Source organism: Centropristis striata, chromosome 20 (genome assembly GCF_030273125.1).
Source record: "Centropristis striata isolate RG_2023a ecotype Rhode Island chromosome 20, C.striata_1.0, whole genome shotgun sequence".
In the NCBI taxonomy this organism is placed as follows: Eukaryota; Metazoa; Chordata; class Actinopteri; order Perciformes; family Serranidae; genus Centropristis; species Centropristis striata.
The window spans coordinates 33,956,982-33,976,768 of record NC_081536.1 but is presented as its reverse complement, the minus strand read 5'-3'; the positions used below and the strand labels follow the sequence as shown (position 1 = coordinate 33,976,768).

At 40.4% G+C, this 19,787-nt stretch overlaps 2 protein-coding genes across 2 annotated transcripts in view; both read left to right on the top strand.

Annotated features, from left to right (window-relative positions):
* slc30a6 (solute carrier family 30 member 6) overlaps positions 1-5,112 on the top strand; it is a 44,580-nt gene extending 39,468 nt beyond the window's left edge. Inside the window, exon 10 of the mRNA XM_059358997.1 lies at positions 2,285-5,112. Within this exon, the coding sequence (XP_059214980.1) occupies positions 2,285-2,893 (609 nt within the window). The 3' untranslated portion in view covers positions 2,894-5,112. The remainder of the gene's footprint in view (positions 1-2,284) is intronic.
* Positions 5,113-10,729: 5,617 nt separating this feature from the next.
* LOC131993208 (G-protein coupled receptor 4-like) lies at positions 10,730-14,276 on the top strand. Its single transcript, XM_059358996.1, has 5 exons — positions 10,730-10,907; positions 11,987-12,226; positions 12,792-13,003; positions 13,095-13,634; positions 14,273-14,276. The coding sequence occupies exons 2-5, from the start codon at positions 12,002-12,004 to the stop codon at positions 14,274-14,276; spliced, it is 981 nt and encodes a 326-aa protein (XP_059214979.1). The 5' UTR covers positions 10,730-10,907; positions 11,987-12,001.
* Positions 14,277-19,787: the final 5,511 nt, after the last annotated feature.

The following is a 19,787-nucleotide window of genomic DNA, read 5'->3' as shown; positions in this document are numbered from 1 at the left end:
TGTCCAAACTGATCTGACCCTCCGACTGCACTGCTGCCCCACGGGGCTCTGGGGGTGTGTGTGTGTGTGTGTGTGTGTGTGTGTGTGTGTCTGTGTGTGTGTGTGTGTGTGTGTGTGTGTGTGTCTGTGTGTGTTGTGTCCTCTGAGGGCTGAACGTCCCCACGAGGAGGTAAAATTCTCCAGCGAGGACAGATTTTGGTGTTTTTAAGGTCAGAGGAGGAGTCGGAGGTGATGAAGGTCACTGAGCAGAAAATCATCTGAGACGCTTCAACAACATCAACAACAACAACAACAACAACAACAACAACAACAACAACATCTTCTCCTGTTTATAACTTACAGCCATGGAAACATTATTAGATTATATTATTACTATTGTTTGGGGTAATTTAGTTCCTTTTTTGGATCATTTAGTTTCTTTTTTTGGTAATCTAGACATTTTTTAGCCTGGCTAACACGTAAACCACGCCTCCTCTACGGAGAAATGAACGGCTGGTTTCCAGACTAATCTCAAATGAGATTAGTCTGGAAACCAGCCGTTAGAGGAGGTGTGGTTTACGATCCTCCAGAGCCGTTTATTGGGCGCTTAGAATGTCTATTAAAGCGTCTGTAGGTAGCTCTTAGCCAATCAGATCAGTTATACCAGATGACGTAGTAGAGCGACAGTAATTGATGTTTACATAGCCAGACTAGCCCTCTATCATCTCTACTTTGAGACTAAAATGGTCAGTTGTGCTTCTGCAACATTTTTCTGCTGCTCTATAGTTTCAGCTCACAGTCTACCGGCAGTGTGTGTGTGTGTGTGTGTGTCTGTGAGAGAGTGTTGCTTGCTGCTTTGCTTCTCCAGTTCTCGCTTTCTGCAAGATTATTTATTTTCACGCTTTATTCCCCCTCATGTCATTCAGCCACACATCCACTGATTTTATGGTCACTAGAGGAGCTGCTGGGGGTCTGTGGGAGCTCCGCTGTCCCCCGGCTCGGAGCCAGATCACCGTGGTTACAGCAGCGAGCGGTAGCGGGGCTAGTAGCGGGGCTAGTAGCGGGGCTAGTAGCGGCGCTAGTAGCGGCGCTAGTAGCGGGGCTAGTTGGTAGATTAGGCTTTTGCCCAATCCTGTCGGAAGCATTAAGGCTAAAACATCCTTTTTGGTGGTGAAACAGGAGTTTAAAGTCAAACGTTGTTCTTCTTTTAAAATTAACTTTCGCTCTAAACTATTTAAAACACCGTCTACAGCGAAAGAGAGCTTGGCGTCTGCTGCAGCCATGTTGGAAAACTACAACACTACAAGCTTCCATCTGTCCAGTAGTATTCGTCATCGTCTTGCCGTCCCTCCCCGCTCTGTGATTGGATCTAAAACAGGGATAAGAAACCTCTCTGGTTTCCAGACTGCCTGGAGGTTCGAAATGAAATCGAGTGGGGCTAGACATTTTCTATGGTTTTCTTGATAATAACCAAAATCATTATGAGATGAGATGAGATTCAACTTTATTGTCACTGAACAGAGTAACAAGTTCTAGGACAATGAAATGACCATCAACCCGTCCAAATGTATAAATAAACATACATGTAATATGACAGTCAGTCGTGGACAGGAAGACAGGAATAGAAGAGAAACAGCAGAACAAGAGGAGAGAGGAGCAACAAGAGGAGAGAGGAGCAACATGAGCATGAACTCAATGTTTGCCTTTGCAAAGCCGTCAGCTTCTCCATGATTTTATCCATGTTGCGGTTTATAGTCACAGTCTGAGTTCACAGCTCCGCCCACCGCTCCAATCAGGTCGGGCAGCCGTATGAGGGTTCTGACAGCTGTCACCGTTTACTGTCCTCCTCTATAAACCAGAGCAAAGCTTAATCCAATCAATAAAGACCTGTAATCAGGGTTCAGAATAGATAGAGATCTTCAATATCCTCTACGGAAAGAGCCGCCAGGCACTTAAATTACACTCTTATCAGCTATTTTTGCTGTTATCATTTTATTTGTCCAAACAAATTAACCTTTAGTTGAACCAGACATTAAAATGAACAAGAAACTGAAGAAAACAAGGAGGTCTGATCATTTTTCCATGACTGCAACTGTTTTTTGTTCAGATCAGACACATTTCAGTCGATCCTAAAAATTTCAGAAGGCAAATTAAAGTTAACTCTTATTAGTATTTTCCTAAACCAACATTTCATATTTTGTCTGACTTCATGTATAAAGTTATTAACTGACGTGTCCCTCCTCCTCCTCTCCTCCTCCTCCTCCTCTCCTCCTCCTCCTCCTCCTCCTCCTCCTGTCTCCTTCAGGCCGGTTCGGCTCATGTTCGTATCCGTCGTGATGCTAACGAGCAGCTGGTTCTGGCTCACGTCACCAACCGGCTGCTGCCGCTCGTCTCCACGCTCGCCGTGCAGATCTTTAAGGACGACTGGACCCGGCCGCTCCTCACCGGGACCCTCTCCTCCTCCTCCTCCTCCTCCTCCTCCTCGGCTGCTCCACAGGGTCCTGAAGGCTACGCCGCCCTCTCCTCCTCCTCCTCGCTGCCTCCTCTGCTGCTGTCCGACCCGCTGACCTCCACGCCGTCCAAACTCAGCAGCCCGCCGCCGGAGTTCGCCTTCGACACGCCGGGGAGGAACGCTCAGCCGGTGGTGCTGCCGGCGCCGGGGCACCACGCCCACCGCGGGCCGTACGGCGGCCTGGGGGGCCTCGCCTACGGAGCGTCCCCCTACGCCGGGATGCTGAGTCAGGGCGCCGCGCGGCCCGGTGGCGGTGGCGGGCTGGGACTCGGAGCCGGGTTCGGACTTCCTCCCTCTCAGAGCTACAGGACTTCTGCCTTCGGAGGGTCGGCGCCGCCGCTCCGCTTCGGAGGCGGCAACCCTCCGGCTCCTCAGTCCCAGTACCGACCGTACCGACCCTGAACGCACCACGGACTCACCTCAGCTCAGAGATCTGGAGCCGGGACAGGATCTGGATCTGGGTCTGGATCTGGGTCTGGGTCTGGGTCTGGTCTCCTGCAGGATCTCCTCTGACTCGAGAGACTCGGAGAGCCTGCTGGTATTTATTCTGCAGAGAAAAGGACCAAGAGTCGGATTTCGGATGTTTGAGTCTGTTTGTTCATTAATCTGCTACAAACATCACGACTTTCAGATTACGGCAGTGCAGACGCAAAAAAATAATTTTCGTGCATCTGATGCGAACACGATGGTTTCTAAAAGTATCGATGCTTCGTTTACTGTTTACACATGGGACACAAACACCGTTTTCAACATGATTGAGTATTATTTTATTGTTACCCTTTTGGTATTTTTGGGTGGTTTTGTTCCTTTTTTTGGTAATTTTGTTTCGTTTTTAGTAATTTCGGGTTGGATTTTTTGGGGGGGTAATTCTTTCACTTTTTTTGTAATTTTGTTTATTTAGTTTTTTCAATTTTTCTTAATTTTTTTTTTTTTTGTGATTTTGTTTCCTTTTTGGTAATTTTGTTTCTTTTTTTTCATAATTTTGTTTCTTTTTTGTTAATTGTTTCTTTTCTTTTTTTTCATAATTTTGGTTTTTTTTTGGTCTTTTTGTCTCTTTATTTTTGGTAATTTTTTTTCACGTCATCTCCCCTCCCTCCACCCTAACTGACACTTTTGGTGAATAATATTTAGGAGAAATTAGATTTTGGCGTCTGCATTGCACGAAATCTAACGGTTTATGGTGATATTTGGTTGAAGAACGGTTGTTTTATTTCATCAGGATCTTATTTTTACGGAACGGAAACAACGGAAACAACATTCCTGGCGAGACGGAATAAAGTGTTGAACTAAATAAAATATAAATTCAGCGTTATGATTCAGATTTAAGGTTTCACAGTGAAACATCACAAGCAGTCAGGAGGTCAAAGGTCACGAGTGAATGATGATTATTAGATGAAATAAAGAGAAAAGGAGGAAACCAAATGTTTGACCAAACTGAGTTTTAGAAAACAGAAACGTATGTTTGTGTGATTTAAATCTCTCTCTGACTCGTCTGAAGAGTTTCCTCAAAGTGTCCAAATATGAAATATTTTTCTTAAAACCAAAACAAAATGATATGAAATTGATATGATATGATATGACGATATGAAATGTATTTAAATTTGGGATCAATCTACAGTTTTTTTTCTTTAATATATTTGACTGCAGAGCTGCAGCTGCAACACAAAAAACATTCCTTAAAATAACAATTATTCATGCAATTTGCATTTTATTTTTTAGGATTTAAATAATAATATTTTGGTAAATGACAAATGTCAGAAAATGCACATAACAATTCCCCAACATTCCAAAATTTAGTTTCTCTTTTTTTGTTAATTTTGTTTCTTTATTTGCAATTTTTTTTGGGGGTAATTTTGTTTCTTTTTTGATAATTTTGTTTCTTTTTTTAGTAATTTTGTTTCCTTTTTGGGGTAATTTTGTTTCCCTTTTTTTGCTAATTTTGTTTACCTTTTTTTGCTAATTTTGTTTACCTTTTTTTGCTAATTATCTTTTTTTTGTAATTTTGTTTCTATTTTTCATCATTTGGTTCCTTTTTTGCTGATTTTGTTTCTTTTTATTATTATTATTATTTTATGGAGCGTTTTTTGCATTAAAAATGATCTAAACGAGTCGAAAATTGTTGCAAAATTAAAAAAAATTGCCAGTGAATTGTCTCTTATAATAAATATTGATATCAAGTTTTTGTTGCATGTTTTCAGCAGCAGCTCTGCAGAAAACTTTCTTATCTCCAAACTTTTTTTTGACTTTTTTAAATCCCTTTTGGAGTCGAGTTTGGAGGATTGTGAAGAAACGTTGGATCTGTTTCACGACGACATGATGAGACTTGATGATCTCTGCTGGGAGTTTATATTTTTTCTTTTTATTCGTGTTTTTAACGTGAACTCGGGCTGAGAGTCAGAGGTCAGAGGTCACAGGTTTTTGGTGCCTTTCGCTCATTCAGGGAATCAAAAACCCTCAAAACACTCGAATCAAACTGTTACGTCAGAGCTGAGACGCCCAACATGTCGGACGGATGAAGAAAACTTTAACGTTTTCCATCTTCTGTTTATTTAAAAACTAAAGAAATGTTCTGGTTTTGTATGATGTTGGTTGGAAGAAAGTAAAGAAAAAGAAAAAACACATTCCTGAAGTTTCTCTGTTGGTTATTTCTCATTTCTGAGTTTTCAATCTTTGTTTGTGTTGATTTTGTTGAGTTTTTATTTAACTTTAAAGGGAAAGTTTGGAGTTTTTTCAGGTTTGGTTTATGAGATATTTATCCTCAAAAGGTAAGAATACTGAAGATAAAATCCACCTCAAAAACTTTCACACTAGACCTTTATCCCTTCAAATTGACTCCCTTTCGTGACCTTTGTGGCCAAAAACGCTTTTAAATCATCATACATCAATATTTTTTCAGATTTTTTTCCATAAAACTCTTAAACAACTTCAGACTTCTACTAAACTACTAAACAATAAACATTTTCAGAAATTTAACCCTTTATATACCAGTTTATATATTCTGAAAATGATTTAATGTTTTTGAGAGGCTGTTTACACAGAGCAGAGAGGAGAGGACAGGAGAGGCTGTTTACACAGAGCAGAGAGGAGAGGACAGGAGAGGCTGTTTACACAGAGCAGAGAGGAGAGGACAGGAGAGGCTGTTTACACAGAGCAGAGAGGAGAGGACAGGAGAGGCTGGAAACATGACAATACTTCAATATGTGGACTTTTCTTTGGTTATTTCACATCTTGTTTTGGTATTTTTGTTTATTTTTTTGTTTATTTTACGCCTTGGTTTGGTTATTTTGTCTTTTTTTGGTCATTTCTGGAACTCTTTTTTAAAAAATTTCGTCTATTTTTGTAATTTTGCAACTTTTTGGGAAATGTTGTTTTTTTGGAAAATTCCGTCTTTATTTGGAAATTCAGGTCTTTTTTGGTAATTTTGCAACTTTTCTTGGTAATTCTGTCTTTTTCGGAAATTTTGTCAATCATAAGACAAATATTCACTGAAAAATCTGTTTACACAGAGCAGAGAGGAGAGGACAGGAGAGTCTGGAAACATGACAATACTTCAATATTATTATTATTATTATTATTATTAAAATATGTTGAGAAAACTGGTTTTACAACATTCAGGACACTTGAAAAGTATTTATATATAAATTCAGTTCTTTTTTCTGATTTCTGTCATTCTAACAGTGTTATTCTGCCCAAAGACTGTTTGAGTTGTTCTGATTTTGCTGATTCCACAGATCTGCAGGACTTAGAGATTATAGATATTTAATATACTGAAGAGAAACACAAGGACACAGAGAGGAGAATGTAGAAACTGTCTCCAGGGTTGAGAGGTTTGTGCAGAAGGAGTCGCCTCCTTTTGGCGAACGCCTCAACCCGACAGTGTCCCTGTGTTGTCCAGCCACACGCTGCCCTGCTTGCATAATAATGCATGACACACTTTAGCAACTTTGCAGCGTCTGGTCATTATTTTGTCCCCTGTAATCATGTTGTTCTTCTGGCTCCGCCGCTCGCCGCCCTCGCATCCTCATCAGCCCAGAAAATATTGAAATGAATGGGCGGCGCTGCGGGCCGACGCGTGAGTCTGAGGTGAGGAGACAGCTTCGAGTCCAGCAGAGTCGCAGCGTGTTAGGAGGCCAACAGACTCCTGACCCCGTTACTGAAGGACCCGCCTGGTCTCCAAAAACCTCTAATAGGCCCAAGTTCCCCGTCGTTTCCGGACCAGTACTCATTGATCACTGGCTCTGTTTAAAATCCAACGAAGGGGAGAAGATGAGGCGCCTCGTTCCCACTGAGGGACGCGCTCTGTTTTCCCAGGAGTTTAGTCTGGTAACGAGGGCGATGTTCACGGGCTTCGCTCCAAGACGGGACTGTGGAAGTGCCAAACATGAGCTGGAAAACACACTTTCAGTCCCATTTGGTCTGAGGGAGGAATTAAAGCTGCTGGAGGTTTCAGTGTTTCTCACCACGACTCACTGACTGTCTCAATAATATGTTGAAGGCATTTCCTTCCTCATAAATATGCTAAATATATCTGAAAATATTTTTAAAAGCATATTATTTATACACTTGTTATGCTCAGTAGCAAAATTATGCCCTCATATGCTCTTCCAGTGAAGAAAACGTAATTAACATGCCCTGCAGGGCGTCCTCAAATAGAGAAAATGAGATGAAGTGCCCTTTAGGAAGCCTTCCAGTGTGGAAAAAGTTATGCGTAAAATGTAGAAAATGTGAAGTGCCCTCTAAGGAGCTCTTCTCGTAGAGAAAATGTAGTGATGTACTCTCTTAGTGGCTCTTAAATGGAGAAAACTTGATAAAATACACTCAAAAGTTCCCTTCCAGTGGAGAAAACACAATAAAGTGCCCTCAAGGACACCCTCAAATGGAGAAAAGTACCCTTTAAGGAGCTTTTCTAGAAGAGAAAGCATGATAAAGTACCCTCAAGAGTACACTTCAATGGAGAAAACATGACGCAGTGCCCTTTAAGGAGCTCTTAAATGGAGAAAACATGACGCAGTGCCCTTTAAGGAGCTCTTAAATGGAGAAAATCTGATGAAGTGCCCTCTAGAGTGGCCCTAAATGGAGAAAACTTGATAAAATACACTCAAAAGTTCCCTTCCAGTGGAGAAAACACAATAAAGTGCCCTCAAGGACACCCTCAAATGGAGAAAAGTACCCTTTAAGGAGCTTTTCTAGAAGAGAAAGCATGATAAAGTACCCTCAAGAGTACACTTCAATGGAGAAAACATGACGCAGTGCCCTTTAAGGAGCTCTTAAATGGAGAACATTTGGTGAAGTGTCCTCTAGAGTGCCCCTAAATTGAGAAAAAAATGATATATTGCCCTCTAGGTATCATTAAATGATGAAAAGCTGATGAAATGCCAGCGAAAACATAATTAAATGCCCTCCAGGACACCCTCAAATGGAGAAAATGTGATCAAGCGCCCTCTAAGGAATGCTTCTAGTCGAGAAAGCATGATAAAGTCCCCTTTAAGGAGCTCTTAAATGGAGAAAATCTGATGAAGTGCCCTCTAGAGTGGCCCTAAATGGAGAAAACTTGATTAAATATCCTCAAACGTGCACTTAGTTGGAGAAAACATGATGAAGTGCCATCAAAAGTTTGCTTCCAGTGGAGAAAATATAATAAAGTGCCCTCCAGGACATCCTCAAATGGAGAAAATGTGATCAAGCGCTCTCTAAGGAGCTTTTCTAGTAGAGAAAACATGATAAAGTACCCTCAAGAGTACACTTAAATGGAAAACACATGATGCAGTGCCCTCTATGGTGACATTAAATGGAGAAAACATGATGCAGTGCCCTCTATGGTGATATTAGATGGAGAAAATGTGATGAAGTTCCCTCTAAGGAGCCCTTAAATGGAGGAAATCTGGGGAAGTGCCTTCTACAGTACCTCTAAATGGAGAAAACATGATAAAGTGCCTTCGAAGTTGCTCTTAAATGGAGAAAATAATGTGACGTGCTCTCGAGAGTCCCCCTAAATGGAGAAAACTTCAATCAAGTGCCCTCTAAGGAACTTTTCTAGTAGAGAAAGCATGATAAAGTACCCTCAAGAGTACAATTAAATGGAGATAACGTGATGCAGTGCCCTTCCGGTAAATAAAACATGATAAAGAGCCATTTAGGGTCCCTTTAATGGAGAAAACTGTGATGAATTGACCTTTAGGGGGACTTTAAATCTAAAACATGATGCAGTAGGGTCTTCTTTAAATGGAGAAAACTCTGAAATGCCTTCTAGGCAGCTCTTCTAGTAGAGAAAATGCGATGAAGTGTCCATAAATAGCGGAAAAATGTCATGTAGGTTGCACTTAAATGGAGAAACTATGATGTAGTGTCCTTTAAGGTTCCCTTCCAGAGGATAAAACATGAGAAAGTGTATATATAGTGTATATATTAACACTTTTCTAAGTGCCCACAAGTGTCCTGAATGTTGTAAAACCAGTTTTCTCCACATATTATACATATTGAAGTATTGTCATGTTTCATGAATTTAATGTTTTTAACAGGATCTGGTTAGTGCAAACACTTTATTTTAAATGACACATGTAGAATAAAGACATTCTGATACAAATATCAACATTTAACACAGATTTTGGTCACTTTTTAAAAAGGAAACTTTAGTAACTGATGATCTGTTCAAAGACCGTCAGAAAGTTCAAACTCTGGCGATAATGCTTGTTTTTTTCTTTTTACGATAAACGCTGGACTTTTGGCAATTTTTCTTAAGAGGCATTTATTTCTCTACAATTACATAACGGCTTTAGTTAATTTAAAAGACTTTTACACAAAACCCATATGAAAAATCAGGAGTTCAGCTGGAACAATTAATCGTTTAGTTTTTCTGTCAAAAAGCAAAAACATGAAATAAAAAAAAACTTAAAAACTCAGAAAGTGTTCCGACTGGGGCTCAAAGGTTTTAACTCTTTGAAGACCTAACTCTTCCAACAATACCTCGGTTAAGTCATGGTTGCTAATATTAAAGTAAAAACTCTTCTTATTCAGCCAGTGTCCGCTGTTCAACCTGTAGAAAAAAATCTGTGATTGTGAAACATAATATAATATATAATTTATAATGGGAACATTCGTAACTGATGATCCGTTCAAGGACCGTCAGAAAGCTCAAACTCTGACGATCACGATTTAAAAAAAATATATATATATGCTGGTGGGATGGTGGAGTTCATGTGCTTCCCTCACACACACACCCACACACACACACACACACACATACATTCTTGTACTTCTATCTTTGTGAGGACCCTCATTGGAACAGTGAATTCCCTAACAAGGTTATAATAGTTTTGAATTTTTTATTAGTTTTAGTTTTTTATTTTGTTGTGAATTTTCGTTTTCAAATTAATTTAGTTTTAATTCGTTTTTAGAGTGAGTTTGCTAGTTTTAGTTTAGTAATTTTTTTTTTTTAAATGCTTTAGTTTTAGTTCAGTTTTTATTAGTTTTAGTTTTTTGTAATGGGGTATTTGTTGGGTGGGAGATTAAAAGAGGTCACAGTAAATTTTGCCTTTATTTCCTTTGTCTGATCCATCTTCATTGTGTATGAAAATTTGACAAAGACAAAAACAAAAGACATTTTCACTAACCTTAACCCTAAAACAAAGTCTTAAATAAAAAAATAAAAAGCCTTTAAAGAAGTGAGGACTGGCCAAAATGTCCTCACTTTGCAAAAATGTCCTCACTCTGTTGGTTAAAAACGTGTTCTGGTCCTCACTGTGTAGGAAGTACAAGAACACACACACACACACACACACACTGTTCTGACTGTGAGCAGGTATGAGCTGATCCAAACTGGACCAAGCCCACAAAAAAAACCAAATTTGCAGAAATACTTTGGGCCCAACAAGACAAGGCTGCAGGGCCAAACTCTGTAGAATTACTTTAATAAAAATACATATTTTATATTTTGATATTGATATTGTGTCTCTTGTTCTGAGCCGACATGAATCCACTGAGAGGTGTTTGTTTGTAGTAACATTTGCATTGCTCCACGTTATCAGGTGGGCAGCTGAGGTATGCAAAAGAGTATGTGAGTTGTAACAATATGACTGTTGATGACATGTTGTATAACTGGGAACAGGCTGCAGTCAGTTTATGTGCTCATCATGGATGTTTTACTGAATGGGACCAAGAGGGACCAGAACCTGGTTCTTTGGACTGTTTGGACCCAAAGAGGGGTCAGGGGTCAGGGGTCAGGGCTCCTTTACCGTTGAGCCCTCATCCATCTATTCTGGGCTCCAGGTGTGCAGCTCTGCTCTGGACTGCTCTGGCCACGCCCACTCTCTACCTGAAAAGAGGAAGTGTGGATTAACATCCACCTGCTGCACGTCACCACTCAGACACATCAGACGCTGGAGGAGAGAAGTCCTTCTGCTCGTCAGCAGCTTCACAGGTACCTTTTCACACTTTTTACCTTTAATGCACACATTATTAACACATTCATAGTCATAGAAATATTACCTGCAACACAATTAAACAAGCAGCTATGTTTTATTCAACAAGACTTTTATATTAAATTGTTAGGATTGTAAGTTTTTGATTATGTAACAAAGACGAAAAAGAAGATATAAAAATGCTGAACAGATAAAACATGCAAAAGAAATTGTTTTATTAAAGAGCAACCAAGGTTTTACTTAATTTGGTTTTTTAACACAATGTTTCTTTTAAATTGTGAGGATAATACGTTTGTGATCTTATTACAAAGCAGATTGGAAAACTTGTAAAACAGATAAAACATGCAGAGGATACAGGATTTTTAATTCAAGAGTCCAAATGTCTAAAACGTGCTTACAGCAGCATTTTTAATCTATTTTTATTTTCATTATAGTCGTCTCTTGTTCTGAGCCAACATGAATACACTGGGAGGTGTTTATAGCCACATTTGCATTCTTCCAGGACATAATGGCAGCTGAGATATGCAAACTAGTTTTGTGTGTTGTTACAATGATAAATGTGTGTTGATAAATGAAGATATGCTGTATAACCCATGAACTAGGATTAAACACACTAAATATTTAGTTTTCTTTTATCTTATTCTAGAAAAGACAATATTCCAACTAAGCTGTTTACATGATTTAATTAAAATAACAACTATCTGGAACTGCATTATTTATTATATAGTATTAATTTAGTTTAAAGAGATAGTGTAATATAAATACTGATTAAAAAAAAAGTGAAGAGACAGCATTTCACGGTCTGCATTGATTGAGTGTATACTGTGGATTTTTAACACAATGTTTCTTTTAATTTGTGAGGATTATACGTTTCTGATCTTATTACAAAGCAGTTTGAAAAAACTTGTAAAACAGATAAAACATGCAGAAGATACAGGGTTTTTAATTCAAGAGTCCAAATATCTAAAACATCACATTTGTGAACCAGCAGCTCACAGCTTTAGTGATGTCACTGAACAATGTTAGGTTGATATAAACAACATGCTGCCTTTCTATAACCTGATCTCTGAACCTTCAGGTTTCACTCTGAACAATGGGCAACACTTCACAAGTCATCAGTCCCAATGACACAACCAGCAGCAACACTGACGACAGCGACTACTTTGACATCAACTCATTATTCCACTATCGGTATCTTTCCTTCTTTGGCGGTCCCAGTGTTAATGAAGATGTGTTCACCGTGTTTGTGGTGACATGTCTAGTCATTTGTCTCGGCCTTCCTTTGACCCTCGGGGCCATCTATGGTCTTTTCTCTCTGGTAAGAACATTATAACTGACAGTTATTTATTTACTGTATGTGTCATGTCTCTGTGTCTGTGAGGGTCTTGATCTGGTTGGGCGACAGGTCTCAGGGGGTTGGGATGAAGTGTTTTACAGGAATAATTGACTCTATAATTAAAATGTACACAAACCTGATTGGACCCTAAACACATGCAGTGACTCCATTCAGCCTTCTCTTAAACACTAAAGATGAATGGCTCCATTTAACTTAAAGAAAAACAAATACTTGTCAGATTTGTCAGATATTTACTTCTAGCAAGTTCATTTTGTCTACTTATGAATATTATCCTTAGGTTTCTTTTGTTCGGACAAAGGAAAGTAGGAGATGTTTTTTACCTTACATGTTTCGACTGACAACTTCAGTCTTCGTCAAATACTTGTTCAGGATTATTACTGATACTAATTGTTAAAAAAGGAAAGTGTAACAGTTTGTAGATATTAATAATCTTCAGAGGAAGTAGCCCACTGACCACCATGAGCTTAATGCTGTTGGTTTGTTGATGACTATAAAAATGATCTCCTTTCCTTTTGTTTTCCTGCAGGTGAGAAATGGTGAAGTTGCTCCGATCTACGTCATCAACCTTCTCATCTCTGACATCATTCAGTTCTGCTGTTTGATCGTTGAGGTGGCACAGTCTCAGGACGTGAAAGTGTCCAATCCTGAGTACTGGATGATATTTCAGGTCTTCATCTATATTTACTCCTACAGCCTGTTGGCCAGTATTGGCTTCATGGTGTGCATCGCTCTGGAACGGTAGCTACCTGTCTATCCAATATGTGTGAAGCTTCAGTGTCTGATCATTGTATCTCTGTAGAACTCTGAAGCTGTCTGTCTTGTATTTCAGGTATTTGGTCATCGTCCACCCACTGTGGTACCGCTGCAGACGAACCATCAAGACCTCTGTGCTGGTCTGTGTCCTGGTCTGGATCCTTCCTGTTGTCCCTGTCCTTACTGAGTTTTTCTTTTTTATTGACAGTGTCCACATAGTCATTTTCACCATCTTTTACCTCCTTCCTCTCCCGCTGATCTTATTCTTTCTTACTGCGACCCTCAAAGCCCTGTATGCTTCCATCTCGGTCCCAACTGACGAAAAACGAAGAATTGCAGGAATGTTGATCCTGGTGCTGCTGATTTACACGCTGCTGTTCCTGCCAAACATCATTGTGAATGTGTACTGGTACGATTTAGATACCAACCCAAATGCAGACGGCAACCGACATCTTGCCCTTCTTTTCAAAATGGCTCCTATGTTTGTTAAGTTTAGTCCTCTGGCAGACTTAGTTCTGTATATGTTGATGAGGAAAGGGACCATACGCCAGCTTTCAGACTGTTTGTGTCGCTGCAGAACAGACAGCAATGAAATCAGATCTGTAACTGTGAACATGTCTGGAGAGAGATGGAGAGAAAGATGGAGGGAGAGATGGAGAGATAAAAGGGAGACAGAAGGAGAGAGATGGAAAGAGTGAATGAGAGAGAGAAGGGGAGAAAGAAGGGGAGCGAGATGAGAGAGAGAGACAGAGAAAGAGATGGAGAGAGAAGGGGAGAGAGATGGAGAGAGAGATGGAGAGAGAGGAGAGAGGAACTAATAGAAAATAGAGAGAAAACAGACAGAGACAGATTCTATCATCTACCGATATGATTTCTAAATTATAGGAAGCTTTGTCTTGACTGCTGTTGAACCTGCTGAGGTTCACAGTGATGACTTCAATGAATATGTTAATATAAGTGTGTTAGATGTAATTAGATGTGTGTTGTTTTCATCTTTTAATCACAGAAACATATCAGATATTATATTTGACTCAATGAGCTCATTGAAGTCTTTGTTTGATAGTTTTTGAAATATTTAACACAAAAAAAATTAGCAGTTATATTTAGGACATTAAAGTCTCATTAACATTTGTTGTTTACTTTTTCATATATATTACTTTTTTCATTATCAATCATTATTTTTCAACGTATGTGTCTGTTCAATAAGTTTTGAATGGAGTTATATGTTCTTTGGCTTTCTCAATGTTTTTACAGTTAATGAGTTGTTTTTTTAGTGGGAGGCATACTGCTTTTTAGGATGTTAATCAGAGCAGCTGTTTTGTGTTGGCCACGTGGATGAAATGTAATTACAGTGTGCACAATTTTACATCAAATCGTACAATTTCATTTAATAAAGAATCAGTTTCTTGACAAAAATGTGAATGTTTGTCAAGTCTAATTTTGGCGGGCACTAAAACCCGATCAGGAACGAACAGGGACTCTGCTGAGTACACTGACACCTTATACAAGTCTCTATAACAGTTCACTAGTAAGGAAATGGGGGCGTGGCTTATCAAAAAGGGCGGGACATTATAAAATATTGTTACGTAGAACTGTTCAGTGATGGACCATCATCATGCATGACAAGTTTTAGGCAGATTGGACAATGTATGGTCAAGTTAAACAGTCTCGTGTTTCATGAAAAAACGCCATATTTTGCCGCCATGCCACGCCCCCATAGTGTGACGGTCTGCAAACATTTTAATTACTTTTAGGCCTTATGATGGTACTGACCAAGTTTGAAGTCGATCACGTAAAATCTCTAGGAGGTGTTGGTTAAAGTTTGCGACGCAAAGTGAGCACTTTTGTTTGTTTGAACTTTGATCCTCATTAAGGGTGAATTTTTGTTTGGATTCAATTTTTGTCAAAGTAAAGACTTTTTGTTACACCTACTACTGCCTGTGAGTTGTGTATTTGAGTCCACCAGTTTTGTGTCTGAAGTCGTAACAAAAATGGCGAAAAATGGATATTCGATCCAAGATGGCCGACTTCCTGTTAGTTTTCAGGTATGGGTTCTTGAGACTTTTTGGTGCGTCTTCCCACGATGGACGTATGTACCGAATTTCATGTCTCTACGACAAACCTGCGCGAGGGGCTCAACTCTAGGGGGCGCTAGTGAGTCATTTTGCCACGCCCATTTCTGAGACCAATAAAATATGTACATTTCCACCAGGAGTGACATATATTCCAAGTTTGGTGAGTTTTTGAATATGATAAAGCCCCTAAAAATACTATTCATTACGGAACAATTTCAATAGGGGAGATCAGCTTGGCATGGTGTAGTTCCATCCACTTCCACTAGGGGCAGTGTTCAGGACACACTCACACACAATACCTAAAAAAAGTTTTCTTTGTGGGTCAGTGGCGATTTTAAGACAGAAATGCATGTTGGAGCATGTAGACTACCATTATAATGAAATCTAAATGGGGACGGAGATTTTTGTCCCCACTTGAAAGGCGGTCCCCATTCAACTGGTATGTATTCTTAAAACGGACCCCAATTGTGGTCAACATAAACACATGCACAAACACACACCATTATTACACACACACACACACACACACACACACACCATTATCACACACACACACACACACACACACACACACACACCATTATTACACACACACACACACACACACACCATTATCACACACACACACACACCATTATCACACACACACACACACACCATTATTACACACACACACACCATTATCACACACACACACACACACACACACACCATTATTACACACACACACACACCATTATCACACACACACACACACACACACCATTATTACACACACACACATACACGCACACACACCATACACACACACACACACACCACACACACACAACATACACACACACACACACACACACACACACACCATTATTACACACACACACACATACACGCACACACACCATACACACACACACACACACCACACACACACAACATACACACACACAACATACACACACACACACACAATCACACGCGCGCACACACAATCACACACACACACACGCACACACACACACACACACACACACACACACACACACACCATACAATATCATTATAATGAAATTTAAACAGGGACAGAGATTTTTGTCCCCACTAGTAAAGCGGTCCCCTATAAACTGGTGTGTATTCTTAAAAAGGACCCCAGTTGTGTACTAAGCCAACACACACTCAAACAGCAGCTCCTGAAACCTGTTTAAGTGTTTAAGTGCCTCGTCTGAAGAATTCATTTCCTCTCTAAAAGACGATAATCTCTGTTTTTGTTCCGCAGCTTTTGGGAGAGATTTAAACAACAATCAAAGAAGTACTTTGCCCTCAAGGATTAACGGCGGCTGCTCCCTGAGCGCTGCCTGCAGGCTTGCCGTTCCCTGAGTGCTGCCTGCAGGCTTGTCGTTCCCTGAGCGCTGCCTGCAGGCGCGTCGATCCCTGAGTGCTGCCTGCAGGCTTGCTGTTCCCTGAGCGCTGCCTGCAGGTGCGTTGATCCCTGAGCGCTGCCTGCAGGCGCGTTGATCCCTGAGCGCTGCCTGCAGGCGCGTTGATCCCTGAGCGCTGCCTGCAGGCGCGTCGATCCCTGATCGCTGCCTGCAGGCGCGTTGATCCCTGAGCCTCTGAAAGGTCTCGGATCATTCAGGAGTCGTTGCCGCGGCGACACTGTTACTGTTGACTTCAGTCGTTGTTACGAAACAAACGGAGCAGAGCTTTAATCTGAAAAACCTCAAAACCTACAAAAGCTCTACTACAGCCTGATAGGCCGCCTCCTTTTAATCCAGCTCCTCCTATTATTATTTTTATCTTCCTTCTACTCCTCTTCCTCCTCCTTCTATTCCTCTTTCTCTTTCAACTCCTCCTCTTTATTCTCCTTCCCCTATTCCTCCTCCTCTTCCTACTCCTCTTTCTCTTCACCACAGCCTTTTCCTTTTCCTCCTGCTCCTCCTCCTCCTCCTCCTCCTCCTTCTCCCCATCCTCTTCCACCTCCCCCTGTTCCTCTTTATCCTGTTCCTCCTCCTTCTCTTTCACCCCCTTCTCTCCATCCTCCTGCTCTTCCTCCTCCTCCTCTCCTCTAAATCCTCCTCCTCTTTCTCCTCCACCATCTCCTCCTCTTCCTCCTCTTCCTCCTCCTCCTAATTCTCCTCCTCTGCCTCCTCTTCCTCCTCCTCTTTCTACTCCTCCTCCTCTTCCTATTCCTCCTCCTCTTTCTCCTCCTCGTCCTCTTCCTCCTCCTCCTCTTTCTCCTCCTCCTCCTCTTCCTCCTCCGCCTCCTCTTCCTCCTCCTCTTTCTACTCCTCCTCCTCTTTCTACTCCTCCTCCTCTTCCTATTCCTCATCCTCTTAATCCCCCTCCTCCTCCTCTTTCTCCTCCTCCTTGTCCTCCTCGTCCTCTTCCTCCTCCTCCTCTCCTCCTCCTCCTCCTCCTCCTCTTGATTAAAAAGCTTATAATTGAGTTTACACCAGATGAAAAGTCGTCTTACAAAAACATGACACATTTTGAAGCGTTATTGTTTATAATCTCTTATTCTTCTGAAGCATTCTGTCATAGAACAGTGATGTCACAGCGTAGTGAGCAGTCGGCCGTGCTAATTGGAGCAGAAAACCTGAGGGGGCGGGGCCTGTGACATCACTGACACCCGGCTCGTCCAATGAACTCTCAGAGCTGATCGTTTTAATTTTAATTTGTCTTTTACTCTGCCAGCGTGTGTGTATTTGTCTGAGTCTGTTGGTGTATCTGTGTGTGTGTGTGTGTGTGTGTGTGTGTGTGTGTGTGTGTGTGTGTATGTGTGTGTTGGATTAGTCTCTATTTGAAGTGTGAGGTCTGATCTAATCTGCAGGTCGCTGTAAACAGATGCAGTGATCCTGCCTGTCTGAACACAGTGTTCACTGCCAACGTTACACAACACACACACACACACACACACACACACGCAGAGTCCTGCGGGAACATTAAAGTCAGCGACATAATCCACAGAGTTCAAATAGAAACACTTAGAGTCACAGTTGTAATCATGGAGATGGTGTGTGTCTGACATCCTACACACACACACACACACACACACACACACACACACACAATCTGTGCTCTCTCTCTATACAAGTCAAATCTCTCGCTTTATGTTTACACACACAAATATAAATAATCAGTTAATCTGCCATTCAGATTATTAATTATACCATTTTGGTTTGAAATGTATGTTTTCTTTAAAAAATCACCAATAATTTTCTGTTTATCGTAGAAAGAAACTGTAAAAACAGACATTATCGTCAGAGTTTGAACTTTCCGACGGTCCTTGAACGGATCATCAGTTAAAAAAAGTTGTGTTAAATGTTGATATTAGTGTCAGAATCTCTTTATTCTCCATGTTATACATATTCACTGAAAATCTGGTTACACAGAGCAGAGAGGAGAGGACAGGAGAGGCTGGAAACATGACAATACCTCAATATGTGGAAAAAACTCTTTTTTATATATTTTTTACATATGTTTTTGGTATATTTATGTCTTTTCGACATTTTTATGCCTTTTTTGGTAATTTTGTTTCCTTTATTTGATGTTTTTACGTCTTTTTTGATATTTACATCATTTTTTGGTAATTATGTGTATTTGTTGGATGCTTAGATCTTTTTTATATTTTTATGTCTTTTTGGTTGTTCTGTGTCTTGTTTTTGGTAATTTTGTCTTTTTGTCTTTTTTTTTTTTTACAACATTCAGTAGACAAGTGTTTATATATAAATTCCATTGTATTCCAAATTTAAAAAAATAATTGATCAGACATGCCTTTTTTCTTTTTTTTAAACCTGATTTCCATCATTCTAACTGTGTTATTCTGCACAAAGACTGTTTGACTTGTTCTGATTGTGCTGACTCCACAGAGCTGCAGGACTTAGAGATTATAGAGATTTTATATATTTTGCAGTGAAATACGAAGACACAGAGAGGAGAATGCAAAAAAAAAAAAAAAGCAAAAAACGTCCTGAAACAGCTTGTTGGGGTTCAGAGGGTGCAGAAAAAGAAGAAAATACTGTAAAAACACCCTGTTTTATCTTGTTAAATCTTTCTCTCTGACCTCAGTGAACTCTCCAGACGAACAGCAGTAATTATCAGAGGTCAAAGGTCACAGGCGGGTCTAACGGGGTCAGGCGGGGTGCAGTGTCTCTGCGGCGGCAGCAGGGCGGCGCCGGCGAGCTGAACTTGAACTTGTCTGAGTTTGATGTTGATGCTGTTTGACGTGTCGCCGCCTCCTCGCTCAGCCTCCGTCAAACACAGAGTGCTCCACTCCCATTAACAATGCATATACAGAGAGTGTGTGTGTGTGTGTGTGTGTGTGTGTGTGTGTGTGTGTGTGTGTGTGTGTGAGTGTGAGTGTGTGTGTTTAAAACAGTTTGACTCCAGCATTTGATCCTACGGTTCCTGCTACTTCTACAGTTTCTCCTTTTTCTTGTTTGTTAATTTGTCGGTGAAATGACGCTCTGCAGGAATAAAACATTGTTTTTGGTTTATTTTTCTTCCATTATATGTTTTCTCTTAGACTGGTGGAAAGAAAACATCCAAAATACACATTTTAGCTGTTTATTTTACTACATTTTGTCTGTTTCTATCTGTAGATTTCACCTACATTCACCAAAGGTTACAATAGATAACAACTGATTTGCATATTTTAGTCAGTTTCTCTCAGTTAAAGTTGCTTCAGTGTTGAT

Excerpts from the sequence above, each read along its gene's own strand:
- LOC131993208 (XM_059358996.1), top strand. The coding sequence starts at position 12,002 with ATGGGCAACACTTCACAAGTCATCAGTCCCAATGACACAACCAGCAGC. Across the intron at positions 12,227-12,791 it reads TCTATGGTCTTTTCTCTCTG|GTGAGAAATGGTGAAGTTGC; the intron begins GTAAGAACATTA and ends GTTTTCCTGCAG. Across the intron at positions 13,004-13,094 it reads GTGTGCATCGCTCTGGAACG|GTATTTGGTCATCGTCCACC; the intron begins GTAGCTACCTGT and ends CTTGTATTTCAG.